At 36.7% G+C, this 25,168-nt stretch overlaps 1 protein-coding gene and 1 long non-coding RNA gene across 2 annotated transcripts in view; one reads left to right on the top strand and one right to left on the bottom strand.

Annotated features, from left to right (window-relative positions):
• Nucleotides 1-22,830, top strand: part of LOC113057204 (uncharacterized) — a 33,861-nt gene extending 11,031 nt beyond the window's left edge. The window contains exons 2-3 of the long non-coding RNA XR_003277784.1: nucleotides 22,572-22,646; nucleotides 22,740-22,830. This is a non-coding gene — a long non-coding RNA (uncharacterized LOC113057204). The remainder of the gene's footprint in view (nucleotides 1-22,571; nucleotides 22,647-22,739) is intronic.
• Nucleotides 2,028-25,131, bottom strand: exoc3l4 (exocyst complex component 3-like 4). Its single transcript, XM_026224396.1, has 13 exons — nucleotides 24,832-25,131; nucleotides 22,491-22,775; nucleotides 19,754-19,966; nucleotides 17,079-17,697; nucleotides 15,905-16,022; nucleotides 15,675-15,800; nucleotides 12,590-12,690; nucleotides 7,209-7,307; nucleotides 4,111-4,234; nucleotides 3,165-3,287; nucleotides 2,901-3,053; nucleotides 2,698-2,816; nucleotides 2,028-2,598 (listed from the first exon to the last, which is right to left on the bottom strand). The coding sequence occupies exons 2-13, from the start codon at nucleotides 22,759-22,761 to the stop codon at nucleotides 2,382-2,384; spliced, it is 2,283 nt and encodes a 760-aa protein (XP_026080181.1). The 5' UTR covers nucleotides 22,762-22,775; nucleotides 24,832-25,131; the 3' UTR covers nucleotides 2,028-2,381.
• Between the last annotated feature and the right edge of the window lie 37 nt (nucleotides 25,132-25,168).

Raw genomic sequence — 25,168 nt, forward strand, 5'->3', positions numbered from 1 at the left:
GGCTGTCTGGTGCAGTCTTAACAAGCTGGAGCTAAACACTTTCAAAACTGTGGAGATGATAGTGGACTTCAGGAACCCCCCTGCACTCTCTGTCTCCACTCACCATCATGGATAGCACTGTTGTGGAGTCATTCAGGTTCCTGGGCACCACCATCTCTCAGGACCTGGAGTGGGACACTCATATAGACTCCATCGCAAAAAAGGCCCAGCAGAGGTTGTACTTCCTTCACCAGCTGAGGAAATACAACCTGCCACAGGAGCTGCTGAAACAGTTCTACTATGCCATCATTGAGTCTGTCCTGTGTTCATCCATAACTGTCTGGTTTGGTGCAGCTACCAAATCAGACATCTAGAGACTACAACTTTTGATTATTGATGCCCCTCTGCACAGCCTCCAAGATCATCTACAGAGTGAGGAAAATGGCTAAAAAAAAATCACTTTGGACCCCTCACACCCAGCCTACCCTCTCTTCGAACTGTTGCCTTCTGGTCGGCGCTACAGAGCACTGACCACCAGAACAGCCAGGCACAAAAACATTTTTTTCCCCGCAGGCTTTATTCAACCTGAAAAATTAATCTTCATTATTATACATCGTCCATCACAACTAACATGGTTATCTGACCTATTTATATTAAATTGCACACTTTGTAAACAACATATCTGCACACTAATAACATACTTGTACATTTATTTAAACAATAAAAAATTTTCCCTATACTTCTATTTCTGTATATATGGTACATTATTTAATGTTTTATTATATACTGTAGCATGAAGCATGTAGCATGAAGTTTTACACTTCAACCGCTAGAGGGAAGTTTGAAATCCAGAAGTAATTTAGAATAATAATGCATGTAGACATTGGAAAGTCCACTGCTGTTTGTTGTTTATAGAGACCTCTGGTGGTGCAGAAGGATAATAAATATTGACAGGGTTCACAACATTTAAAACTTATTTGACTTAATTACTACTTACAGCAGTAATAAGCAATTTCTGAGTGAAGACAATCTGAAAGACATCCAATTCAACATTGAATGTGAGCTTATAGTAGTTTGTAGAGGATTTCTGAAACTGGCATGTATTTTTGTGAATGCTTCTGGACTAGGATGTGGCATCCTGAAATACCACATTTCAAGGCCTAGTGGTATTTTATTATTATTATCAGTTAACATTAACAAATGACATACAGGTGCATCTAATATATATATATATATATATATATATATATATATATATATATATATATATATATATATATATATATATATATATATATATATATATATATATATATATATATATATATATATATATATATATATATATATATATGTATGTTTGAATTCTGATGATTTATGCAACCACAATTATGGGAAAGACTATTGACTTGACAGTTGACCAGAAGACAATCATCAACACCGTCCACAAAGAGGGTAAGCCACAGAAGTTCACTGCTGAAAGGTCTGGCTGTTCACAGAGTGCTGTTAACTGCTGGTGTTGTTCCATCGTGTTTTATCAAGTCCAAAGTCCAAATGCAGCCATCTATCAGGAGATTTTGGAGCACTTTATGCTTCCATCTGCTGACAAGCTTTATGGAGATGCAGATTTCCTTTTCCAGTAGGACTTTAGCACCTGCCCCCAGTGCCAAAACCACTTCCAAGTGGTTTGCTGACTATGATATTACTGTGCTTGATTGGCCAGCCTGAACCTGACCTGAACCTCATAGCGAATATATGGGGTATTGTGAAGAAGTAGATAAGTAACTTCTAACAAACAATACAGAGGAGCTGAAACAGAGGAGACTGCCATCAAAGCAACCTGTGCTTCAATAACACCTCAGCAGTGTCACAGGCTGATCGCCTCCATGCCACGCCACACTGAAGCAGTAATTCATGCAAAAGGAGCCACGACCAAGTGTTTAATGCATAATTAAACCTGCTTTGGAGATCTTGAACATTTCTGTTATGTAAATCATTTTTGATTGATCTTTTAGAAAATATTAAAACTTTAATATTAAAACTATATATTTTTTAATTTTCCTAAGCTGTAAGCCATAACCATCAGAATTAAAACAAAAAAACTCTTGACATATTTCGGTTTGTGTGCAATAAATCTAGAATGTAAGAAAATTAGCTTTTTTTAAATTAAATTACAAAAAATAATTATTTTTTTAGATGCACCTGTTAATATGATGACAACACACTAAAAATATTTACTTTACTCTTTACTCCATCTATTTATCCCCTAAAAGGCAACGTTTTGACCTAACTATGAAGGATTCATAGAGTAATAAAAACATTCCTTATTACTCATAAATTAGACATATGATAGTTTTCAAACAGTGCAAAGATTATTTCCGCTTTAAATAAAATGAAGTGCATTAGCTGTCCGGTACAGTGAAGGACAGACAGGAGAAGGGTGTACCAGCCAGGCAGTCTGTGTTAACCGTAGCTTGAATTTCACTAAAGAGAGCCTGCTCTCTATTCCCAGTATTCCCTGTTCTCTGTTTCAGCTCTGCCAGCCGCTGTAGTATAGTTTGCTTTTCCCTGCCTCTTATAATTCCTCGGAAGTACAGCACAGCTGAAAGATGACCCTTCCTGAAATGAGTAAAACATTGGTTGACTTAAAGTAAAAAAATAACAGCAATGTTACATTAACAGACATGGTAAATCTACAGTAAGTAATATGACTCTCACCCGATATCTGGATAGTTATCAACTAATGGCTGTAGGTTACATATTACATCACTTTTTTTGCACCCAATGATATTGCTCAACTGGTTTCCAACTGGATGGAGCCAATCTAAGGAAGAGTTCTACGAAAAATGATATGTAAGGAACATGTTAGGATGTTTTGATGAAAAGCACAGCTGTACAGAATGGCATTATGGAGACCGTACCATATCTTGGAAGATTTCCTTCAGTTCCTCCCACTGATTTTTCATCTTAGTGGAAGCTGTCTCATTCTTACTGTTTTTGCATGAGTAGTTATTCTTCATCAGCTGAGATACATATTCTTTCACCACAAAAAAGTGAGCTTCATTCACAAAAGCCTAAAGAGACATAAACAGTGGAAATAGAGAAAAAAAAATATGGCACTCTCAAGATGTAGCAGAATGGTTACATTATAATATATTAATGCAACAAACTGTTTGCACTCTCACCTGTTTATGTTTTGGGGTCATGTACTTGCTCTGTTCAGAAAGGGTCTTAATTCTGCTGATCAGCTTTGAAAAGTCTTCATCAAATGAAAACCATTTCCGTGTCATCTGTCTCCTGAGGAAAGGCTACAAACAGAAGTTCTTTAATACTTAATATTCACTCACTCCACTATCAAACATATACATTCAGTTAATTATTAAATTCCAGTCGCATATTCGCAGACATTATTTATCACTGATTCAGTCATTTAATTACTTCTTGAATCCTGCAGACAGTTTTGGGGAAAGTACATTTTGAAAGTGAAATGAAATGCATAACAATATTACGTTGCTCCCTAAAAAAGTAACTAATAACATTAGTTACTTTTTCGGGAAAGTAATGCGTTAAATTACTTTTGCATTACATTTTTTCAATATGAGCAGGGCGTGATTGTTTTTAATACAATATGTTCTATTTATAGCAAATGTAAAAGCCCTTTCACACCAAAAAGTGTAATGAATAAACCTCAGGCTGACGGAAGTAAAAAAAAACTACATTTTTTTTTTTTTTTTTGCGAGTGGGATTAATTAATCCACCATAACATTTAGGCTAGAACTACAGTAACATCATGTTCACACAGTGCACACAACGCCTCTGTTCTTCGATTTCTCTCAATATGGGGACAGGAGACGGGAGACTCAAACTGGCATTACTTTTTGTGAAAAAGTAATCAGATATTTTCTTGTAAATTTAAAAGTAATGTGTTACCTTAGTTACTTGAAAAAAGTTATCTGATTATGTAACTCGTGTTACTTGTAATGCATTAACCCCAACACTGCCTGCAGATATGTAGTATTGCTTTGTATTAAAATAAACACTTCATAAAAGTTGTGTGCCTGTAATAATCTGCATGAAACAGAGTCTGCCATTATTAAATAATGAGAAAGTATGCATTTCAGAAGCTCACACCTTGACGTCTGTTTTAAAGTTCTCCATCACAGCTTGAATCAAACTGGTGGTCAGTCTATCTATTTCTTCTTGAACCAGCTCCAACTGAATCGGGCAGGTGTCTTTATAGCTCTCCATGTGCTCTCTAGAGGAAAAAAACATTGACATTATACTTTGTAGTACTGTGTCATTTTTAACTAAAATGTTTATAAAAATAAAAAAACCACTGTTTGTGGTGTGTATTGTGCTCTTTATGTCAACTTTATGTACAGTATGGTTGTAAAATAAATAGTAGAATAACAATATTTCTTTGCGTATATTTTTTGCTTAATCTTTACATACAAAGATGAATTCTAGAAAGGACTATATACTGACATGTTTTCTGTAAGTAATTTTGCATTGATTTATGCTCCCAGAAATCACAACAGTATTGTAATAGTCTAGTAAAATTATTTAATTCACTATCATAAAATGCATATTGTGAGATTTTATTATGCGTTTTGAAAAAAAAAAGTCCTATGCTCGCCAAAGCTGCATTTATTCGATCAAATTTACAGTAAAGTCAAAACAGTGATATTGTTGAATATTAATAAGGGTGAATGCAGGGTCATTAAAAAAGTATAAAAAGTTGATAAATCAATTTAGAGAAAATGAAGGCCAATAAAAAGTATTAAAAAGTCTTAAATGCCATTTCCCAAGGTATTCAATTTTGCATCATCTTTTCATTATGTACATCTGTCCAAATAGTGAGGTAGTTTATGTAATCCAACAAGATTGACGTCATCTGTTACGGCACTCACTGACTGACTCTGCTGCTGCTGCATGATAGTGTGGGTCTTGTTGATCCCCCTCGAACTGAATTTCTGACCATGCTCCCATCTGCTCCTGCAATTTTTGTGTCCGCTTAACACAAACATTCTAATATTGTATATAATTTTTGTGCATCAGGGCACAGCTATCAATATGTGGGGTATTTAAATATCATTGAATAAGTACTCAATTTCATGATTTCGCGCGCACTGTGTGAAGGGAGCACATGTTATGATAAAAGATATTTGTCTCTGTTAAGCAAATCCTCCAACATTTTGTCGGTTATCTCTCCTTACTTTTGATAGCTGATCAGTCAAATCTGATTTTTCCCAGTGGGTTAAATATTTGAAATATTGCATAAATTACATTTGGTTGAAATGCTTGCAATGAAATATTTTGCATTGTACTTCAATCAAGCATGGGCTTGGGATGCACAACTTAAAAATAATAATTATTGTGATCATTATTTTATCTTGCATGACCACTGATCATTCAGACTTGATCAGGTGAAGTACTGACTTTATTTTCCATACTCAATACATTTTGTCAGTTGTTTTGTTTATTGTTCTAATTCTTGTTTCTTGGGTTGCATTGGTAAGTCACTCATTTAATTATCTTGTGCTTCGCCCACCAAAGCCCCAGTTGCTCCCTGGGTGCTGGATATAGCTGCCCATTTCTATCGCACTTTTGTGTCTTACTTCTCACTGCTGTGTGGTTGCACTTTGATGGGTTAAATTCAGAGCAGCAAATCCAAGTATGGTTTACCATACTTGGCAAATGTCATGAATTTCACTTAGTTGTGCTATCTTATACAATCAATATATTATAAATGTAAGTTAAAGTGTCGCTGATGTACAGTATCCGGTTAAAACTTGGAGTGGTGATGAGGTCTTAAAATGTATGGGACGAGTCTTAAAAGGTATTAAATTTAACTCCATGATTCCTGTATATACCTTTGTATATATACAGTATATAGGATGAATTAGTTACAATAAAAATGTGCTTTAATAAAGTGTTTTTTGCTTTGTAATATTGAAATAATCAATAATGCATTCACATCTAAAATCTCTTAATTTTATGATTTTTTCATGTTTAGTTAGAACTACCCAAGGTCTTTGGTTCAAGTTTTGGAGAAACACATCCAATGGTTTCCATCCTTCAGGCATTCCCCGCTGTCAGGGACTTTCCCTGCCAACTGCCTCTGCTGTGTGTAGCACACATTCCTAGAAATCACATGACTGATTTTTATGTTTGTTTATTCATGGTATTTAACCCCTTGACTGCCACTCACATTTTTGAACATAAACTTGAAAGTGCATGATATTTTTATAATTCATGAATTAAAACATTTTGTTACGTGATTTTGATGTACCATTCTCATGGTAATGCAATATCTGATTTTAAAATGATTTTCAAAGGATGCATTTTGAGATCTTAATTTAAGTTTGCAATTTAGGTAATTTCTAATGATTTCTAAAGTGCGATACAGAAAAAGGCAACGAAGAAGACTTTTTTTTGACAAAGGTCAGAACTCCTGTTTTGGTGTAGATTTTTGTGGTGTACTCTTGTGATAAATTGATATATTACTTTTCCTACATCATTTGTAAAAAAAAAAAAAAAAAAAAAACCTTGGTAAAATATCTATTTAGGAGTCTTAAGCCCAATTCACACTAGCAGTGACTTTTGTACGTCACCAAGGGCTGGCGATGAGGTTGCTATTGGGCATTCTCAATACTGTTTGCCTTGACAGTGAATCAGGTTTCTTGCCAATAAGTACAGACATTTTGGAGACAAAAGACTATGTATATTCTAAATCTAAATTAAATCCGTACAGACAAACAAAAATGAATGAGAAACAGAGCTTAGTTTCTTCCATTATATATGTTTATCTACAGCTGAGAGCTTTCCAATGATTTACAGTTTGAAATGATTAGATTAGGATTTAATTGTAATACAGTGAAGTAAACTTAGGTGTCCCAGAGAGGGGCAGGTGACAATTAAAAGGAGTTAAAAAGAGGCTAAATTGACTCGTTCAAAACCAGCTGGCACCTAAACCGAGTGATTATGATCATGAAAAGATTAGAATATCAAATAAAAATTCTTCCATCAAAATAAATGTAAATGTTACCAAATAGCTTTTCTCCTTCTATTAAAGACCTCCTAGCTTTGGAAACACAAAATCTTTCTAAATGGGTCCTCGTTAAATGATGGAACTAGAACCAATGCAGCTAGCTATATATTATTTCTGCTCCTGCCAAAAATTTTTAATGAAAGTGACTTTTTGGCATTGTGTTGTGTAAATGACTTACTTCAGGGCACTAAAGCTGTTGATATAGCTGATGTGATACTCTGCCCAGAGCAAGGAGTTAGAGAGAGAACTGCTCCACTCAACAAATGCTGACTCAAACCTACAACAAATAACCGACAACTGTCATACAGAGAATTGAAATGAGCAAACAAAAACAATTAAATACTGCAAAAATTCTATGCAATAAATCTAAAAACACATAAATTATTGAGGGGAAATAAACATGGAAATGTGTTCCATGGGATGCACTGTAGTTTTGTTAAAGTCTATGGGAAAGAAGTGTCATATGAATAGACAGGCAAAAAGAAAAGTTTTCGATTGCTATCGTAACCTCTGTTCCCTGAGAGTGGGAACGAGACATCACAGAGACATTTTTCCGTTATGGGAACTCCTTCCCTTCCAATCTGGCTCACGCCAGTGACCAGTGACCAAATGACCAGCCAATTGTCGCGACATATGCAAATCGCATGCAAATACTGACGAGCTCAAGAGGCAGTATAAAATGCACTGCACACAACAATTACATCAGAATCTGAAACTGAACACCGCTTAGCTGGTCGAGCAGGAAACACGGCTACCTCTGTGACGTCTTATCCCTGCTCCCAGGGAACCAAGGTTACAATAGTAACCGAAGACATTCCCTCTCGAGATTTCAAGACATCACAGAGACATTTCTCTGCTATAGGAACTATATTCAATCCCACCGTGAGAACATCTATGAGCAAGTTACATACTCAGCAAAGATAGAACACACAATTGCCATAATCAATAGCGATGCTTGAAGGCAGGCTCGCAGTTGAAAGTTTGTAGATTAACCAATGAGCCTCTAAAACCCAGGTATACTAAATTTGCATATGAATGAATGCCTTTTATTGTCATTATACTCATGTACAATGACATTAGGATAGCTTCCCCCAGCATAATTTACATTATTTAGTAATTATCACATAGAGCACATTTAACATACACACGAGTCACAACTTTAACCATGTTACGAGATTTAACTTTCAGCAAAGTGAAGAATGTATGCGGTCAGTGCATATTGAATCTCATAATGTTTAAGGAAAGAAACTGTTTTAAAACATCGGTAGCACCAGCCTGATTGCAAGAGCTGAAACAAGTGAAAACCTGGGTCCTTTAGTATATTTTAGACCTTATTGAGTGCTCTGGAGTTATATACAGTAGGTCCTTCATTAATGGTAGGGGACTGCCAGCGATCTTCTCAGAAGTCTTAATGATCTTTTGAAGTCCTTTTTTGTCTGCCTCAGAACAGCTACAGTAGCATGCCATACTGTAATGCAATATGTCAGCATAATCTCACCAGAACAGCTGTAAAAGTTTACCAGCAACTTTACATTTAGATTGTAAGTTTTTCCCAAGAATCCTTAAGAAATGTAGGTGCTGCTGTGCATTCTTGATAGCCACTGAGATGTGTGCCTTCCAGGTTAGGTCAGCAGTCATGAAGGTACTCAGAAATGTTAATCTTTGGACCCTCTCAACACAGACCTCATTGATGTATAGAGGGATTGGATCTGTTTTATGCTTTCGGAAGTCTTTAACAAGCTTTTTTTGTCCTAGAGATGTTTAAGGTCAGGTTGTTAACTGAACTCGATGATGTTAGTACCTGGACCTACTTTCTATAGTCCATGGCATCTCCCCAGTGATAAGGCCAATCACTGTTGTATCATCTGCAAATTTGATGATGGTGTTACTCTGATGAACTGGGATCATATGTGTAAAGTGAATACAGTAGTGGGCTCAGCAAACACCCCTGTGGAGAGCCAATGCTGAGTAAGCGAGTGGAGGAGACATAAGGACTTTAATTTCACCATTAATTTCACCAATTTGCACCATTAATTTAAACAATTTCACCAAATAAGGATTTTATTTTCACCATCTGAGAACGGTTCGTCAGAAGTCCTTAATCGAGTGACAGGTGAATATGGGAAAACCTAGATATGTCAGTCTACTGACCAGGATGTCTGGGATAATGGTATTAAATGCTGAACTATAATCAATTAACAGCATCCTAACATCATTTTCATGTTTTTCCAGGTGACTTAGTACTGTGTGTAGAGCTAAAGCTATAGCATCATCAGTAGACCTATTTGTTCTGTAGGTGAACTGATGCTCATCAGAGGTGGAGGGGAGACTGGCTTAATATGATACAAGAACAGCCTCTCTAAGCATTTCATGATTTTCTGTGTAAGCGCCACTGGGTGTTAGTCATTGAGGCTCCTCGTCAAAGATGTTTTGGAGATTGGAATGATGGTAGCTGACTTCAGGCAGTGTGGTATAATGGCTTGTAACAGGGATTGATTGAAGATATTGGTGCAAACCAGTGTCAGTTGGTCAGCACGTGCCCTGAGTACCATCCCAGGTACTCCATCTGGGCCAGTTGCTTTTCTCAGGTTCACTGACCTTAGCACCCTTCTCAACTCGTGCTCCTGTAAGGTGAGTGCAGGGGTGTTACCAGCTCGTTACCAGTTCAGTTCCTCTGCCAGATAGTAATTAGTACCTGCAGTGGAAGCACAGCCCCTGAAATTTATGATGGTCTGTATGCCCTGCCACATACACCTCGAGTAATTTCCTGAGAGATGTTCTTCTATCCTCTTCATGTAGACTTCTTTATTATCATTATTATTACTTTTATTATTATTAGTATTATTACAACTACTAGTATGGTTCAGTACTATTTTATTTTGTTCAGTATCCATTTTAAAAACAATCGGTTAATTAATCGGATAGCATCCACAATCCAGTAGGAAAGACTCTTTTTTGACACGGCCCGGCCCTTCGCATGACCACTGTAGTACACGAAAAGCGAAATAGTCCATGGCACCACCAGCATTTCCGCCAGGTCCGAGAACCAAGGCTGGTTTGACCAGTTCGGGGTGATGAGTATCACCAAAGCCTCCTCCTCCCTGATCTCGCATAACACCAAGGGCAATATCTTGATCAGAAGAAATGCATACACGTCCACGTTCAGTGGGGAGTGAGACAAGAAGAAGAACAGCAGGCTGTGCGCAGTTCTCGTTTGTGGTAAACAGATCCACCTCCGCTCTCTCATAGCGACTCTGGGTTCAACCTCCACTCTCCTTGAGGAACCCCTTTCCTCAAAAGGGTATGTGCGCTGCTCTAATGGAGAGAAGGTGACTATCTGCCCATAGCAGGAGATTTGCTGCCTGATTGTACAGAGCCCTGGAGTGTACTCCTCCATTGGTTATTTATGTATGAGACCACAGACATGTTGACAGCGTAAATCAGTACATGCCGCTGTTCCAGCTGTGGCCGATTTGTAGTAAGCCCAGATGACATACTGATGAAGCAGATGCCATGAGTCCCAGCAGCCTCTGAAATTCTTTCAAGTGAGCAGAGCTGCCCAGTCTGAAATGCTGCCGGGAAAACAAAATGGCTCGCGTCTCGAAGCGAACGATATGTTATTGACTGACTCGGGGTGAGAATACTCTTCTGCATGTTGACATGTTGACAAGTGATGAAGCAGCATGTCTATATGGCTGACATAAGTCAAAAGAAAAAAACAGTCCCCGGGGTAAACTTGCACCAGGATCTGTTTCAGAGTTATCACCCTGAAAGGACGCTTGCAAAGAGCTCTGTTGATGGTCATGAAATCTAGAACAGGACAAAGTACCCCATCTCTTTTGGGTAACACAAAATAGCTGCTGTACAACCCGCTCTCACCGGTATGGTCACTGGCCTGGGGTTATCTCTCCATGGGAAAAGCCAGGTGCCAACAAGTACCTGGATTCGCTGTCTGCTGCTGGATAGTGAGCCTCTGCATCATGTGAATCATGGCTTTAGTGCACTTTTGAGCCTCCATGAAACATTCAATGATGGACTCTACAGCGTCACTAAAGAGAACGGAGGGAGTCACAGGAGCATTCAGCAGCACTTTTCGGTTAGCCTCCTTGAGATCAGCTAGGTTTAAGCATAGGTGCCTCTGAAGGATCACCATAAAACCCATGGCCTTACCCACAGCCTGGGCCGCTCGCTTCGTCACCATCAGAATGAAGTCCGTTGCCATGCGCAAATCTTTAAAGGCCTCCGCAGTGGGGGTGTGCAATTAATCAGACGAACTAGACAAAATCACATTCAAAATTGAATTCAATTCATCTGCGATTATGATCGCAATATTGCCTAATTGTCAACGAACTACAGCTCTGTGTAGTGAATGCCGCTCAATCTGAAAGCTGGTGATGGTGATTTACTACTAATCATGCTATCGGCTTTACTGATGAGATGCTCATGACAATCTAATGCGATTAATTGCAAAGCCCTACTCCGCAGTAAGGGCTCCGCCCTTCACCACCTGCAGAAGCTTTGCCTGAAAAACCTGCAGCACCACCATGGCGTGCAGTGCGGAAGCTGCCTCGCCATCAGATGCATATGCTTTATTATCGAGGTGGGCAGTGGTGCTGCACGGCTCCAAGGGGAGGCTGATGTCCGAGCCTTGGCTGCTGCAGGACACAGCTGCATAGCGACGGTCTCCTCAATGGGGAGAGAGTGCTTGACCCGCAGGCCTCCAGCCATCCATGTGGGAAAAGATGGCCCATGTGGCAGAGTGGACACACACCGATTAGGGTGCAGACCACATTTTCACCAACTACTCTTGTACGTCTGAGAAGAAGGGGACCGATGCCCTCAAGTATGCTTTGTGGTTTGACCTGAAATACTAGGAGTTGAGCTTACTCCTAGCATTGTCCTCTGGAGGACACCAGGTAAGCGCTCTAGCTCCTGGACAGCCTTTTACAGAACCTTCATGAGCTCCTCATGGAGGTCTGGGGCCCCATACTTGTCCAGTTGATTTGACTCCAATTTCACCCAATCCTCCCTTTCCAATGCCAAGATGGACATCGAGTCATCCCCCTTCTCCTCACCCCGAACAGGTCGTGAGCCACATCGTGTCGGGTCCAAAGAATACAGGGTGGTAGGTCCACGCAATGCCCACAGTAGGTCTCGTCCAAAGGCATCTCAGCTTGACCCAGGCCCAGGCAGGCAATGCAGTGGTCGTGTTTATCTGACAGCTCTACTGGTCCCACACAGATCTCGCAGACTGTAGCCATTATGAATCCATCAGGAAGTAGAAGTAGAAGATTCTGATGTATTTGTCGCATGCACTGCATTTTATACTGCCTCTTGAACTTGTCAGTATTAACATTTGCTTTGCAAACGTCGCAACAAATTGCCAGTTACCGTACTTAAAATAATTGTCAAATTAGCACATAAAAATATAACATCCATTAAGTTAAAATAAACTTGAATAGCTGTCCTCTGTTAAAAAAAAGTAACCTACAGAAGTTTTTAGAGTTATAGGATTACAAAACTGACTTTCAATAAGCATAGTAGTTCTTTATCACAAACCGTTTTGGAAAGGTCTCCAGTTCCTCTAAACAGGAACACACAACCTTCTGCTCAAGGTTCACATCGATTCTTCTGGCTCCTTGTACATGCCCTTTAATATGCTGGGAAAGAAAACATCATATCATGTTTTTGTAACGTTGTGCTGTTTTTATTAATTACAGTGTCCTCGAAAAGATTTGGGCACTTAAACCACTTAGAAATGTCAAATGTCATTGAATTAGACTTTAGTTATATTGTTAGGCTTTCTACTGAGTAAATGTAACATTCACAACATGCCAACATCAATAAAACTATTAGAGTTATTAAAAACCAAATCAACACATAGTAAGAAACACAAGAATGCTGGATGAACTTGTTTTGTATCAGATTAATTTGTAGATATTGCGCTTTGCTTTTGCAATAGTGTTTTAGTTGTGCAAGGTAATCCAAAGGCAGAGTGCAGTATCTGCATTTTGGTGATCAAAAGCCACATTAGAGGTCATGGTTTTTATCTATAAAATTTTTTATCTTTGCTTCTGTAATGCATTGTGTCCACTAAATGTATCTTTTTGGGCAAAAAAAAAAAAAGGTTTGAGAATTTTATATTCCAGTTCCTGTGTGTAAAGACATTTGATTTCCCCTTTTTGAGTAATAACATTTTTGAATGATTGAGCAAATGATTAGGAGTGCCACAGAATAATAATTATAAGAAACTTTATTATGGCACAAAAGATACATTTTGGCAAAGTTATTAAATGAGACATTTTAAGGTCTCTAGAGGTAAAATAATATTATTATAAAAATGATTAACAGATGTAGGCTCATTTACTTGGTGCGTAGTAGTGCTGGGCGATATGGTAATTTTTCAAATCGTCATATCGTCAGCCCGTGAGATTGGCGATACACAATATTATCGTGCATGGGTGGAGGAAGAGAGAGACTCTTTGTTCTTGTCATAGAATAACTATGTGTTTTAAACCCTGCAGGTGCCAACATACTGATAAACTAACGTTAAATATAAAAATACTGTATTTAAAAAAAATAGTTCATATATAGTCGGACAAAACTATTGTCAAATACTATCGTCTATCGCCACAACCCTAGTGCGTAGCCTATCCTACTTCAAGTAAACCATTACGTCAATCTCAAGCCACAACTCAATCGATACATTCTTTCATGTAAGCTCCGTCCAACGACAGCAAATATCTCTGACACCAAATATTTCAGAACACCGGGACACAGCATCACAGTATGGTAAGGGCCATAACATTTCCATCACATGCTTGAGGTATGCACCCAATCACAAAGCACTAGAACACTGGCCAATCAGCATACTCCTCACTTTACTGAGTGATGAGCTTTGTAAAAATCGTTGCGTTTCAGAGAGGCGAGGCATAGAAGAGCAACAATAATGTACAGTATGTGGAAAATAATGTGTTTTTTAAACCATAAACTTCATAAACACATTGCATTACACCAAATACACCAAATAATGTTATTTTTAGCAATGTCATATGACCCCTTTAAGGAGAAGGAAACTATTAGTGTGGTAACTGTTAATTACTATTAATTTTTCCATAGCTTTTTCTTGTAATTACAGAGTAGTGATGTCCGATTCGCGAACGAATGAGCATTAATCCACAAATTACTTAAACTGTTAACTTTTTTAACGTGACTGACACTCCCTCCGAGTCAGAATAAACCAATATCCCAGAGTAATTCATTTACTAAAACAGTACACTGACAGAACTGCTGTGAGGACCGAACTGAAGATGAACACCGAGCCGAGCCAGATGATGAACGAACACGCCCACTGTTGGAGCAGTTCTCGTTCTCGAGTCAAGAACCGGTTGCATCGGTTTTCGTATCACCAGTACACTGAACCAAGAATCGTTTCTGTCGGACATGTCCGATTTGAGAACCGATGAGCTGATTCTCATTCTCGAGTCAAGAACCGGTTGCATCAGTTTTCCGATAACCAGTACACTGAACCGAAAACCGTTTCTTTTGGACGCGTCCGATTTGAGAACCGAGGAGCTGATGATACTGCGCATGTGTGATTCAGCGTGAAGCCGACTGACTCACAGCGCGTGTGAACTGAACTGATTCTTTTGATGATTGATTCTGAACTGATTCTGTGCTAATGTTATGAGCGGGTAAACCGATGGCTTAAATGAAGGGCAGTCTGGCGAAACGTAAGTTCATTTAATAACAAATACATCACAATGGATTGTGTATAGTAAGTGGATCATGGTTTTTGCACTGATGACACCTAATTTATTTAGGCTACTTTATATCTTCAATCCTCGTATGCACATTATTGCTGTTACTGTATTTGGGTGCGTTGTTGCAAAACTTAATTGTAAACTTTTCATGATTATAAGGTTTTTAACTGACTAAAGTTATGATTACTGACTTTATATATTTCAATGTTTGATAGACGTGACGCCATTACGTCATCGCCAATGACGTCATTACGCCGAGCGTAAAAGAACCGGTGAACCAGTTTTTTCAACCGGTTTATTGAATCGAACCGTCCGAAAGAACTTCCCATCACTATTACAGAGTCATGTATTTGTACATGAATAATCATTTGATGCATATTGTGTGTATTTTACCCAGCATTTATTTTACTGAAACTTAAGAATCGACAGCAAGATGTCTTTAGATAGCATGGTGAATGTATACAATAGTATGTCAATAAGACACTACATTTCATTCAAAATCCATTCGATATTTGTGCACATCTTACTGTAATCATACTTTAATAAGATTTCCCCAAGAAATAGGCAAAAATTAGCCTGTTTTCCTCTATGAGTCCTATTCATTCTGACAACAAAGCACTTAAACATGACAAACTCATAATTACAACTTCATAAATGGGAACCAGGACATTTCAGATAGCATATGAAGGCATCATCACTTTCCTAATAGGTTTTTGGACCCCTATAAGTTAATATAAATGTCATACTGCCCTCTATTGGTAAACCAATGCCCTCATGAGTTTGTGGCCATAAATAGGAAATCAAAGGACTTTTCTTTGCTTATTTGAATTCCATTTAAAACCAAGGGAAGATGAGCTAATTATGAAAGTCTGCTGTCTTACCGTCCAGATGTCCATGTCAATGTGTGAGCTGCAGATTCCCTCATCAATCACTGGTTTTCTTTTTTCTCTCCACATTTCCTCATTCTCCAAGTCAATGATTCTGTTGAGTGATGTTTTCATGTCAGCCTATCAAGAGCCCAGATTAAACTAAATTCAGAAACCCTCAGTTATCTGACACCACACTATTAGTGCTTCAAGCACTGACAGTGGCAAATATGTTTGTTATCTACCTGTAAGCGCGCACAATATTTGTCTTTTATCTGATTAAGGAAATCTTTGTCCAGGGGGAGTGCTCTCTGATCTTCCTTTAACTCAGGCAGCAGAGAGCTGTTTCCCATTATCTTCTCACTATGGAAAGGTAAATTAAATTTAGTTACATAAATAAGTAAATTTTTAATATAAAGCCATAATCATAACCTTTTAAAGTAGTAGCACAGTCACAATGAATCTCATCAACTGGTTCACAAATGAGTATCCATAAAAGGTCTGAAGAAGGCTGGAATAAATCAAGTTTAGCTATTTATAACACTGAGGCAAAGCTGTATACGGGTCTTTTAAAAACACATTTGTAAGACCACTCGACCTTTGTCTAGTGGTGTTTGGAGCCTCAGACTGTTGCAGTAGGTCACTCTATTAATGAGTTATGTAAATCAAACAATACTCCTGGTTTGATGTATACAACATAAAACGCCATTGGTTCTCAGATCATATGTCATTGAGGTCAAACCTGACATGTTGTTTAAAGTGAACAATGATGGAAACATTTTCAAAGCTATTATATGGTTTCAGAAGATCTTATATAAATATGTCCATTCAAAGATTTGGCATGGGATTAGTTTTTTTCCCAAAAAGGAAATAATACTCTAATTTCTATCCTTTTGTTTTGAACTCTTTATACATCAAATAATTCTGGGAAAAAAATCTAAATTGTTTTCAGCACTGATAAAAATAAGCAATGCTTCTACAGCAGCAAATCAGCATATTAAAATGATTTCTGACGAATAATGTCACACTGAAAGACAGGAATAAATTACATTTTTTTATATTAAAATAAAAAACAATTAGAAATTTTAACAATATTTTACAATACTACTGTATTTTTTATCCAAACATGGAGGCTTTATGAACATAAAAAACATAAAAGGCTCTTAACAGTCTTACTAACCCCAAACTTCTGTTTGGTACTGTCAGTTAAATAATGAAATATGTATTTTTTTATGATACTTTAATGGTGTTTTCTACTGTTTCCAAACTTCAGCCTGAGTTTCCCATTCACGTTTTATAATATGGAATAAACAGCCCGGATATTCCTTTAAAAAAATCAGCTTATGTGTGTCATAAAAATATACTTTATAAAGGTTTGTTCCAGTATGCGTGCTTCTTCAATATCAAAAGAAACCTCACCTGGGGTAGTGATGAATAATAAAATCTAGAAGAGCGTAGTAATCTTTCAGCTCTGTCACCTTTTCCAGAAGTCTCTTTAGATGCTCTCCTACAGCCTCATGGTGGCAGGACACATAGGTTTCAAACACATTAAACTCCGGTGGATATGAGCTCAGAAGCTCAGTCTTCACTTTTCCCAAGTCCTCCACCACAGCTTTACCCAGAAGCCCCAGATGCACTGCCAACCAGGAAGCGTTCTGCTCGCTGCTGTCCAGAGGAACTTTCTTCAGTGTATCTCGAACCACGTTTAGTACCGCATCCCTCCATGCTTCCCTCCATCCCTGCATCGCTCCTGGCTCTCCCTGTCTCTTCTCTTCCTCCAGGATAATGGTGGCCACATACACCAGCTGCTCTTTATTGAGTGTGTTAACATCACTAGAGTTGTGTACAATGGCAAAAATTTTGTTCCTTAGTGTGCCATAGAGCAGAATGAGGTCTTTCTCTTTATTGACAAGTTCGATGGGATAGTCTTCTTGATCCAGAGCTTTATGTTCCCGCTGAAGCTCCAGACGTAGTGACAGTAGATTCACATAGGCCTCCTCTAAATGTTCCTTCTCTATCATTCTGTTAATCTCCATTACTGCAGAAAATAATATTAGTATACAGACGACTGCATGAGTTGTGTCATGATACTGGAACTATAACATTCTTGCATTTCTCAACATATTTACAACGATCATATTTCATTCAGGAATGTCTGATGCCTCTGTCTAGATCTCTGCCTCATCAGTTTATGTTTTCCAAAAACATTGTACAATATTCTATGTCTATCCCTGATAAAAGGGGAAAAGTATGTGGAGGTCGCACACGCCTCAAACTGTTTTTGCACTAATTAATTTATCCACAAGGTAGCAACACTGGCGCAGGCCTTTGTTTCACAGCCAAAAAGAAAAGGAAGACCTCCAACAACCACAATCTTCTGGAGACTGCAACATCAATAGAAGGCAGCATTGAAAAGTGCTCATGTGAGGGGATTATGAGATATCTACAACTCTAGTTTAAACGAGTGTAATGGCAGTGTTATTGATCATATCTTCCGGGGCGTGAAATAGTGCAAAGACTGGACAAAGATGGAGTAGGCTATCATTTGAAAAGTATGTGTTTGACTCACTGCATACATTGTAAGGTGCTTTAGTGGCCAAAAACTAACACAGTTATGTCAAAATGGTTATGGCAAGTTACCTCATAAACACGGTCTTAAACAAGTTATTAAGTCCTAAAGGAGAGTTTAAAGAGTTTGGAGAAAACTTAATGTGTGTCAGATCCATGTCATTTGCATCAAGTTTTAAAGAGACAGCACTGCTTTTAAAGTGAAGTCTCATAAGTGATGGAAAATCAAAACACACAAAAAAAGGAGAAATCACTCCACTGCTCTAATCGCTGATAAACTTTTGTAGTTTGAATAATGATTAATTTATATTTAAACAAATACAATTTATGATTTATGTGAAGATTGTTCTAAGTTCACTTAAATTAAAAGTTGACATTTTTTGTAGCCTGTTAAGTGTTAAAAAGAATGGCTTTCAATTATACTGTACAGTTGAATGGCTATCATTTATGGCGAAAATTGAGGGGAAATGCATTTAATAGAGATATTAGTAACATTATTAGTATCAATGATACAGCCCTTCATTAATAGTAGGCTACTTAGTAAAAATATGCCATTAAACCATATTTTAAATATACCATCTTTATATTGTTTCTACATTAATTTGGAGATTCAATGTGAAATTATGATAACAAATCTATTCATATGCAATTAATCGCAATTCATTACAGAAAATGTTATGATTAATTAGTTTTCTTTTTAATTGATTGATAGCACCAATGTTAAACTTTTATATATGTTAATATTGGTAATATTTGTTTGTTTTACACCTGAAAATGCTTTTTGATTTAATTTCTAATTTTATAGGCTCCCTAAAAAGAGATTGGTATGACACTCCACTTTCCCACTCCCCACTATTAAAAATTCGATAATCTGGCTTGAATCTGGTATGAATCTACTAGGGATATGAATCCCTAGTTTTGTGTATAGTGTTTTTTCTTCTTCTTTTCTTCAGCAAAATGACAAAGCAAATGTACATTGATATTTTTTTATGTCTTTGAAAGAAATCTCTTATGCGTTTATTTTAATCAAAACTACAGTGAAAACAATATCTTGTTATATTATCAAATATTATTGTGAAATATTATAAAATTTGAAAATGATTTCTGTTTCAATATATTTTAAAATGTAATTTATTCATGCATATTTACTCCAGTCTTCAGTGTCACATGATATTTCAGAAATCATTCTAATATTTCCTGCTCAAGAAACATTTCTTATCATTATCAGTGTTGAAAACTTGTTGTGCTGCAATTTTCTTGTGGAAACTTTTTTCAACTGCATTTTTACTTTTTATTGCATGCCTTTTTATGTCAGTTAAAATAAGATAAATCGCTTGAATCTTATGGGAACACAGACAAAATGATAAGGATAGGCCCCAGCCCCCATATACTGTGTAACCCTCGTCATAGGACTAAGATCAAACTTTTTGATGTTGATGTTCAGCATAACTAAATATAAAATGAAATGGTGTAAAAAAAAAAATGTGTCAACTACCTAGAGATGGGCCATGGACTCTCACACTCACCTGACAAAGGCATAGATGGTATCTCTGGCAGAGTATATGTGTCTCTGAGCTCCAACACGGTGTTTGTAACCTCGGTCTGCTCTTCAGATAAAGTCATGGCCTCTGTGACAGGTTCAAGTGGTTCTTGTTTGTATTTTTTAGGTCCCAGACGCAAGCTCTGCCGAAACGATAACGTTTTTCTTGCCAGTGTACCTGTTGTTTCATCTGCAGAATCTGAGAATAACACAAACAGTTACTTGAGACAATTTGTGTCATTTTGTATAACAGAGCAAATGGTCTTTAAAAAAATAAACCAACACAACCATGTAATATTAAATCTCTTTTTAGTTACCAGTAATTTCACTCTAAATTTTACCCTTTTATGAATGAATATTTATAATAATAAATGTACACTACCGCAGTGGTGTATAAACTTACGCATTTCCTAATACTTTATATATTATACCTTAATGATGCAATAAAACATGATATAAAGGTAATGAGGACACATTCTTTGTTAATCTGTTTAATTAATTCAGGAAATAACCATATATTGTAAGCTTTGTTGTTTTGTTTTGTTTTTACATACTGTAAAATAAAAATATGCAAAAGGTTCAATCAAAATGCAGTTATGAATTACTGTATGAAATAGAACTTAAACTCTCAAAAAGTTTAAAACATTTCATCAACAAACCTTTTGGCATTGCAACATTTACTATCAACACTTCCTGTCATTATAGCCCAAACAGTATTTCACTTAGCTAGAGGTGAATCTAGTGACATGCAAACACCAGTCACCTGACTTTCACAATTAAGAAATCTAAACTATTGTTGTAAATTCTCTGAAGATTTGGTATCAGCTCAGAAAGATCTTTAAACTCCATCAGACCTGCTCTCCCCTATAGCTTGCAATCATGCATTCCAACCTCACAGTCAGAAGCTTTTTATCATAGAAAGAAAAGGAGTTCTATCTACATGAGTTTTATATTCACAATACTTAAAAATGTCTTGGGAAAAGGAGGAGGTTAGGACAGAGAGAGTTGTTTTTTGAGGCCTCTGCTTTCCCAAAGATCTCCCAGATTTTCAGAACCGTTTGTGAATAGAACATCTACTCCTTTGAAGGGACACTGCTCTGAGACAGCATGTCTGCTCCCTGGGTCGATAACCTGGCTATAACCTAATGTGTTGCCCTCAGTGAATGCAAGTTGAGATGTGCACATTTAAAGATGGCAGTCCTTCAGCAAATTCAACACCCTGAATTTGCTCTTTAGAGAAATTAGCTTTTTTAGGCTCACCAGATGGTGGCAGGGGACAAGCTGGGATCTGCATGCAACACTGAGATGGTTTGATAAGCGGGGTAGAAAACGGCAGGAGTGGTGCAGGTCGCAAATCAGCTTCTATCTGCAGTGAGTGTGTGTTAAGGGAAAGAGGCTTCAAGACTCGTCGATCAGCGAAGAAATGATCATCATCGCTGAAGGAGATATAATTAAAGGATCATATAGCGAAAGGCTTGCTTACATAGCCAGATGGCCCACCCATTCCGGAAGGCTCTGGCGGGCTTCATCACCATTTGTTCATTGTTATTTCACAGCTCAAACCAAAGGCATTGCAGTTACACTGCATGATTGAAAAAAGAAGGCTACAGTGAACAAAGAAAAAGTGGTTTTCTCCATAAGTGTCTAGCGATGCAGTACGAGTGAAGTCTCTAAAGTGAATTAACCTTCTTCTTTAAGTGGTGTGGTTAAGTTGATAAAATATAGCAGTGTGCAACATAATATATATATATATATATATATATATATATATATATATATATATAGAGAGAGAGAGAGAGAGAGAGAGAGAGAGAAATTCAAACACACAGCATAACCAAAACATCCAAATACAAATAATAGCAGACAGGAAGCTAAGGAACAGACAGGTATTATAAACAATGGAAAGCAATTAGGGAGAACAGAAACAGGTGTGGAGCTAATTAATCAAAAACCATAGAAACTAACTAGGCAGGATAACGGAGACAAAAAACTAAACCAAATCAGATCATACAGTACATGTGACAGTCTTTCTCATTGATGTTCTAACAATAAAAGATTGCTGCTCTTGAACTGCTTTTAATAATATAATTATTTGTAATGAACACACTAAAGTTTTTTTTTTTTTACATATAATTATTAGTTTTTCTCACTTGAATGCTTTTGTTTAGTTTGAAAAATGAAAAAAAAAAAGTAATGCACTATTTGTTTCTTACATGGTGTACTGTTGTTGATGGTGGTGGTTTTTGCATCTGTTCTTATTTTAAATGACATATTAAATAAATAAAAATGGCTATATTGTGATTATTAATATATTAATTCATAAGAAAGGAAATGAAGTAAACAATGCAATATTGCTAGTTAATTTTGCCTTGGAACCCATCAAAAATCTTTAACTCAAGTTTTCTCAGAACTGACTTTGCTGACTCTATCTGCTTCAAACGGTTGTTGCTCAGTTATTTTTTGTCAGATTCCAAGAAATCATACATCATTTTGAAAGTCTTTCAATGGAGAATATAAAAATAAATTATTATTTTTTGAATATTTGCAAATAGTTGATTATTTACAATAAGGGTTTGCGGGTACAATAATGTTTAATCAAGTTAATCCAGCACTGTATACACTCCTTTATTAATACCTTAAACTGCTGACTGTGGGATGCCATTGTCAGTGAAAAAACAACAACAATAACAGCACTTTTTTATGTCTAGTGGTTATACACTTACTTTGAGAGTGTGGTGGTTGTAATGGAGAATTTGAGCTTTGGTCATCAGTATTTTCTGACCTTTTGTCTTTCTGTGTCTTAGGGCCGAGCAATATCAAACTCCTTCTGAATGTCTTGAAGACTCCAAGACTCTTCTCTTTGACTAGACTTTCCATCGGTTCGCCACCATTTTTCAAACCCTTGGTTGCGTCCACATCGAATTCTGATGTGTCATCAACCTCATTTACACCATCTACTTCTTCTTTTGTAGTGTCTGCCATTTGACCATCCATCAGTCGGATCAATCCTGCAGAAAATGCATCAAAAACTTTAAGAAAAGTTGAATAATTGTAACAAAACCACAAGAGAAGGTTTGACTGTGTTGACTCGAGTGTAAGAATGCAACTGTTGAATCTATCAACAGGTACACCAATGATCTTCTGGAGTTTTTGTTTACTGACAGCATGGCATTTTTTTCACAAGGGTGTAGAAGACATACATTGTCATAACAACAAAGATGTGAACTCATATTAATACACTAAACAGCCAAAACAAACAAACAAACAAACAAAACTTAATGAGTAATGCACTACTTCGTTCTACAGCAGATCTCTAAACAATTAAGCTGCACACGCCTTGCATACCATAAATACTATGTGAATTATAATGTGAAATCTACACAAACAGAAGTGATGATAACAATAAGAAAAGAAAAGAAATAAGGATATGAAAATTATTGCATAGTTTAAATTGTTTCTATTTAAAATTTAAAGTAAACTCATTTCACAATACAGGTAATTTTCATAACTCCAAATTGCCATTTGGTTCTGTAGGGACCTACAAGTTATTACACAGGACTACACATTAGTTACTGGTAACCCTTGTGCACTCCTCATTTGAGAGCCAAGTGACCGGACACCTGAACTGTAACTTTTTTTTTTTCTTCAGTAAAATCAGTCTGATATATATTTATATATTTTTCAATAATCTTTTTTATTTTGTATTTTGAGAGAATTTCATGGTATTAATTAATATTTATGCAATAATTGTGATAACATTTTCCCCACTGAAAATAGTAATAAAAAATTTAAATTATTTTTCAATTACTGTAATTCAGTATTTCAGATTAAAATAGAGAGTATACCTTTAAAATCCAAATTTTAAAGGCAGAATATCACCTCCTGGTGAGAGGCTTGTGAATTCCATAGTTGTTTTTATAGGTTACATAATTGTTTACTTTAATTAGGTTGTGGATTTAAAAGTATATTAAGGCCTCATCAAAGACTAAGTTTTGTCAAGGTTCATATTTTTTGTTGTTTAAATGTTGATTTGAAGTGTTTTTTATTTTATTTATTTTTGTATTTTTTTGCATTATTATTACTACATTCAAACCTGAACACAGAAAGCACTTTGTTACACAAAACATTACAATTCTATAAAAATGTAACAAAAATTTACAGGAATGCTTTCTCAGAGCTTAATTATGATCTGACCTCTTATATTACTCTTCTGACTCATTTCGGCTATATAGTTATAGCCATACCATTTCATTTGAGTATGTATAATTCTGTATGTGTGTTTGAGTAGATGTATCCATTTTACAGGCTTGATGTTTTAGACTGTAACCCATTACTTGCTGTATATATATTTTTTGATTATGCACTCTAGATGTTTCTGGGTTTCATTTTTCGATTTCCCATGATCTGTCATTTTTAAACGAAGACCATGAGTGACTATTTTTTTTACGACCATTTAGCTTTTTCAAATCATTTGAAATGGGTTTAGTACCATTCTGGTGAAGCTATGATTTCTAAAAATCACAAATGTAAAATTCCCCAGTCAGAAATGACGAAGAACGCACATGACTGTAGCTATTGTACACACTACAGTATTTAAAGACATGCATCGCTGTATAATTAAATGATTATATGCTGTCCCACTTCAAATGACTGTAACATTTTCCAAATAAAATAAATAAAATAAAATGGCTAAATGCTGTACCTCTGGTTTCTTACACCAAAATATGACAAGTTGGAAGAAATTTGAGCTAAGAGGAAATCTATCTCCTTTGTAACACTGAAATGAAAGCAGCATCAACGCCTTGATAAATGTTTGTAAGGAACTGACTAAACACGACCTCAAAGAAATTCGGTTAAAACGACGAGACATTACATTAATTTAACATTGGTTTTAAGCTTAAAAACCACTAACTTTAACTCTGTGAAGGTGACATCTGTGTTATTCGCACAGCCAATCCGCGATTAAAGGTTGCCCATTAGACGTTTAGACGTAACGTAGCTGTTAGTACATTTTATACACGTTGTAAACATCGCAAGGTAAAACGAAGCTCGCCTCTCACTCACCTGAGATCCGAGTTTTGTCAAAGGCAGGCGCTGGCGGTTATCCTTCACTTTTCACATAAAAGATATTGCAAAACAAACAGTTGGCAAACGCGCTGCACCGACAGGTTCCACCGCACGAATAAACAAATCCATTCCCAGTAAATACAAAGCTGCGAAAAAAACCCCTGCTTTTCACAGCAGAGCTTCTGGTATTCACCTTGAAACGTCATGGATAGGTGCATTGGGGCTTGCTGGAACAGGAACTAGCTTCAGATTTTAGTTTCAGATTCTGTACAGGTCAGTTCTAAACAGAAGAATCACTGTAGGCTATTCACTGACGTGTACTTGAAGAGTTAGT

Source organism: Carassius auratus, chromosome 38 (genome assembly GCF_003368295.1).
Source record: "Carassius auratus strain Wakin chromosome 38, ASM336829v1, whole genome shotgun sequence".
In the NCBI taxonomy this organism is placed as follows: domain Eukaryota; kingdom Metazoa; phylum Chordata; class Actinopteri; order Cypriniformes; family Cyprinidae; genus Carassius; species Carassius auratus.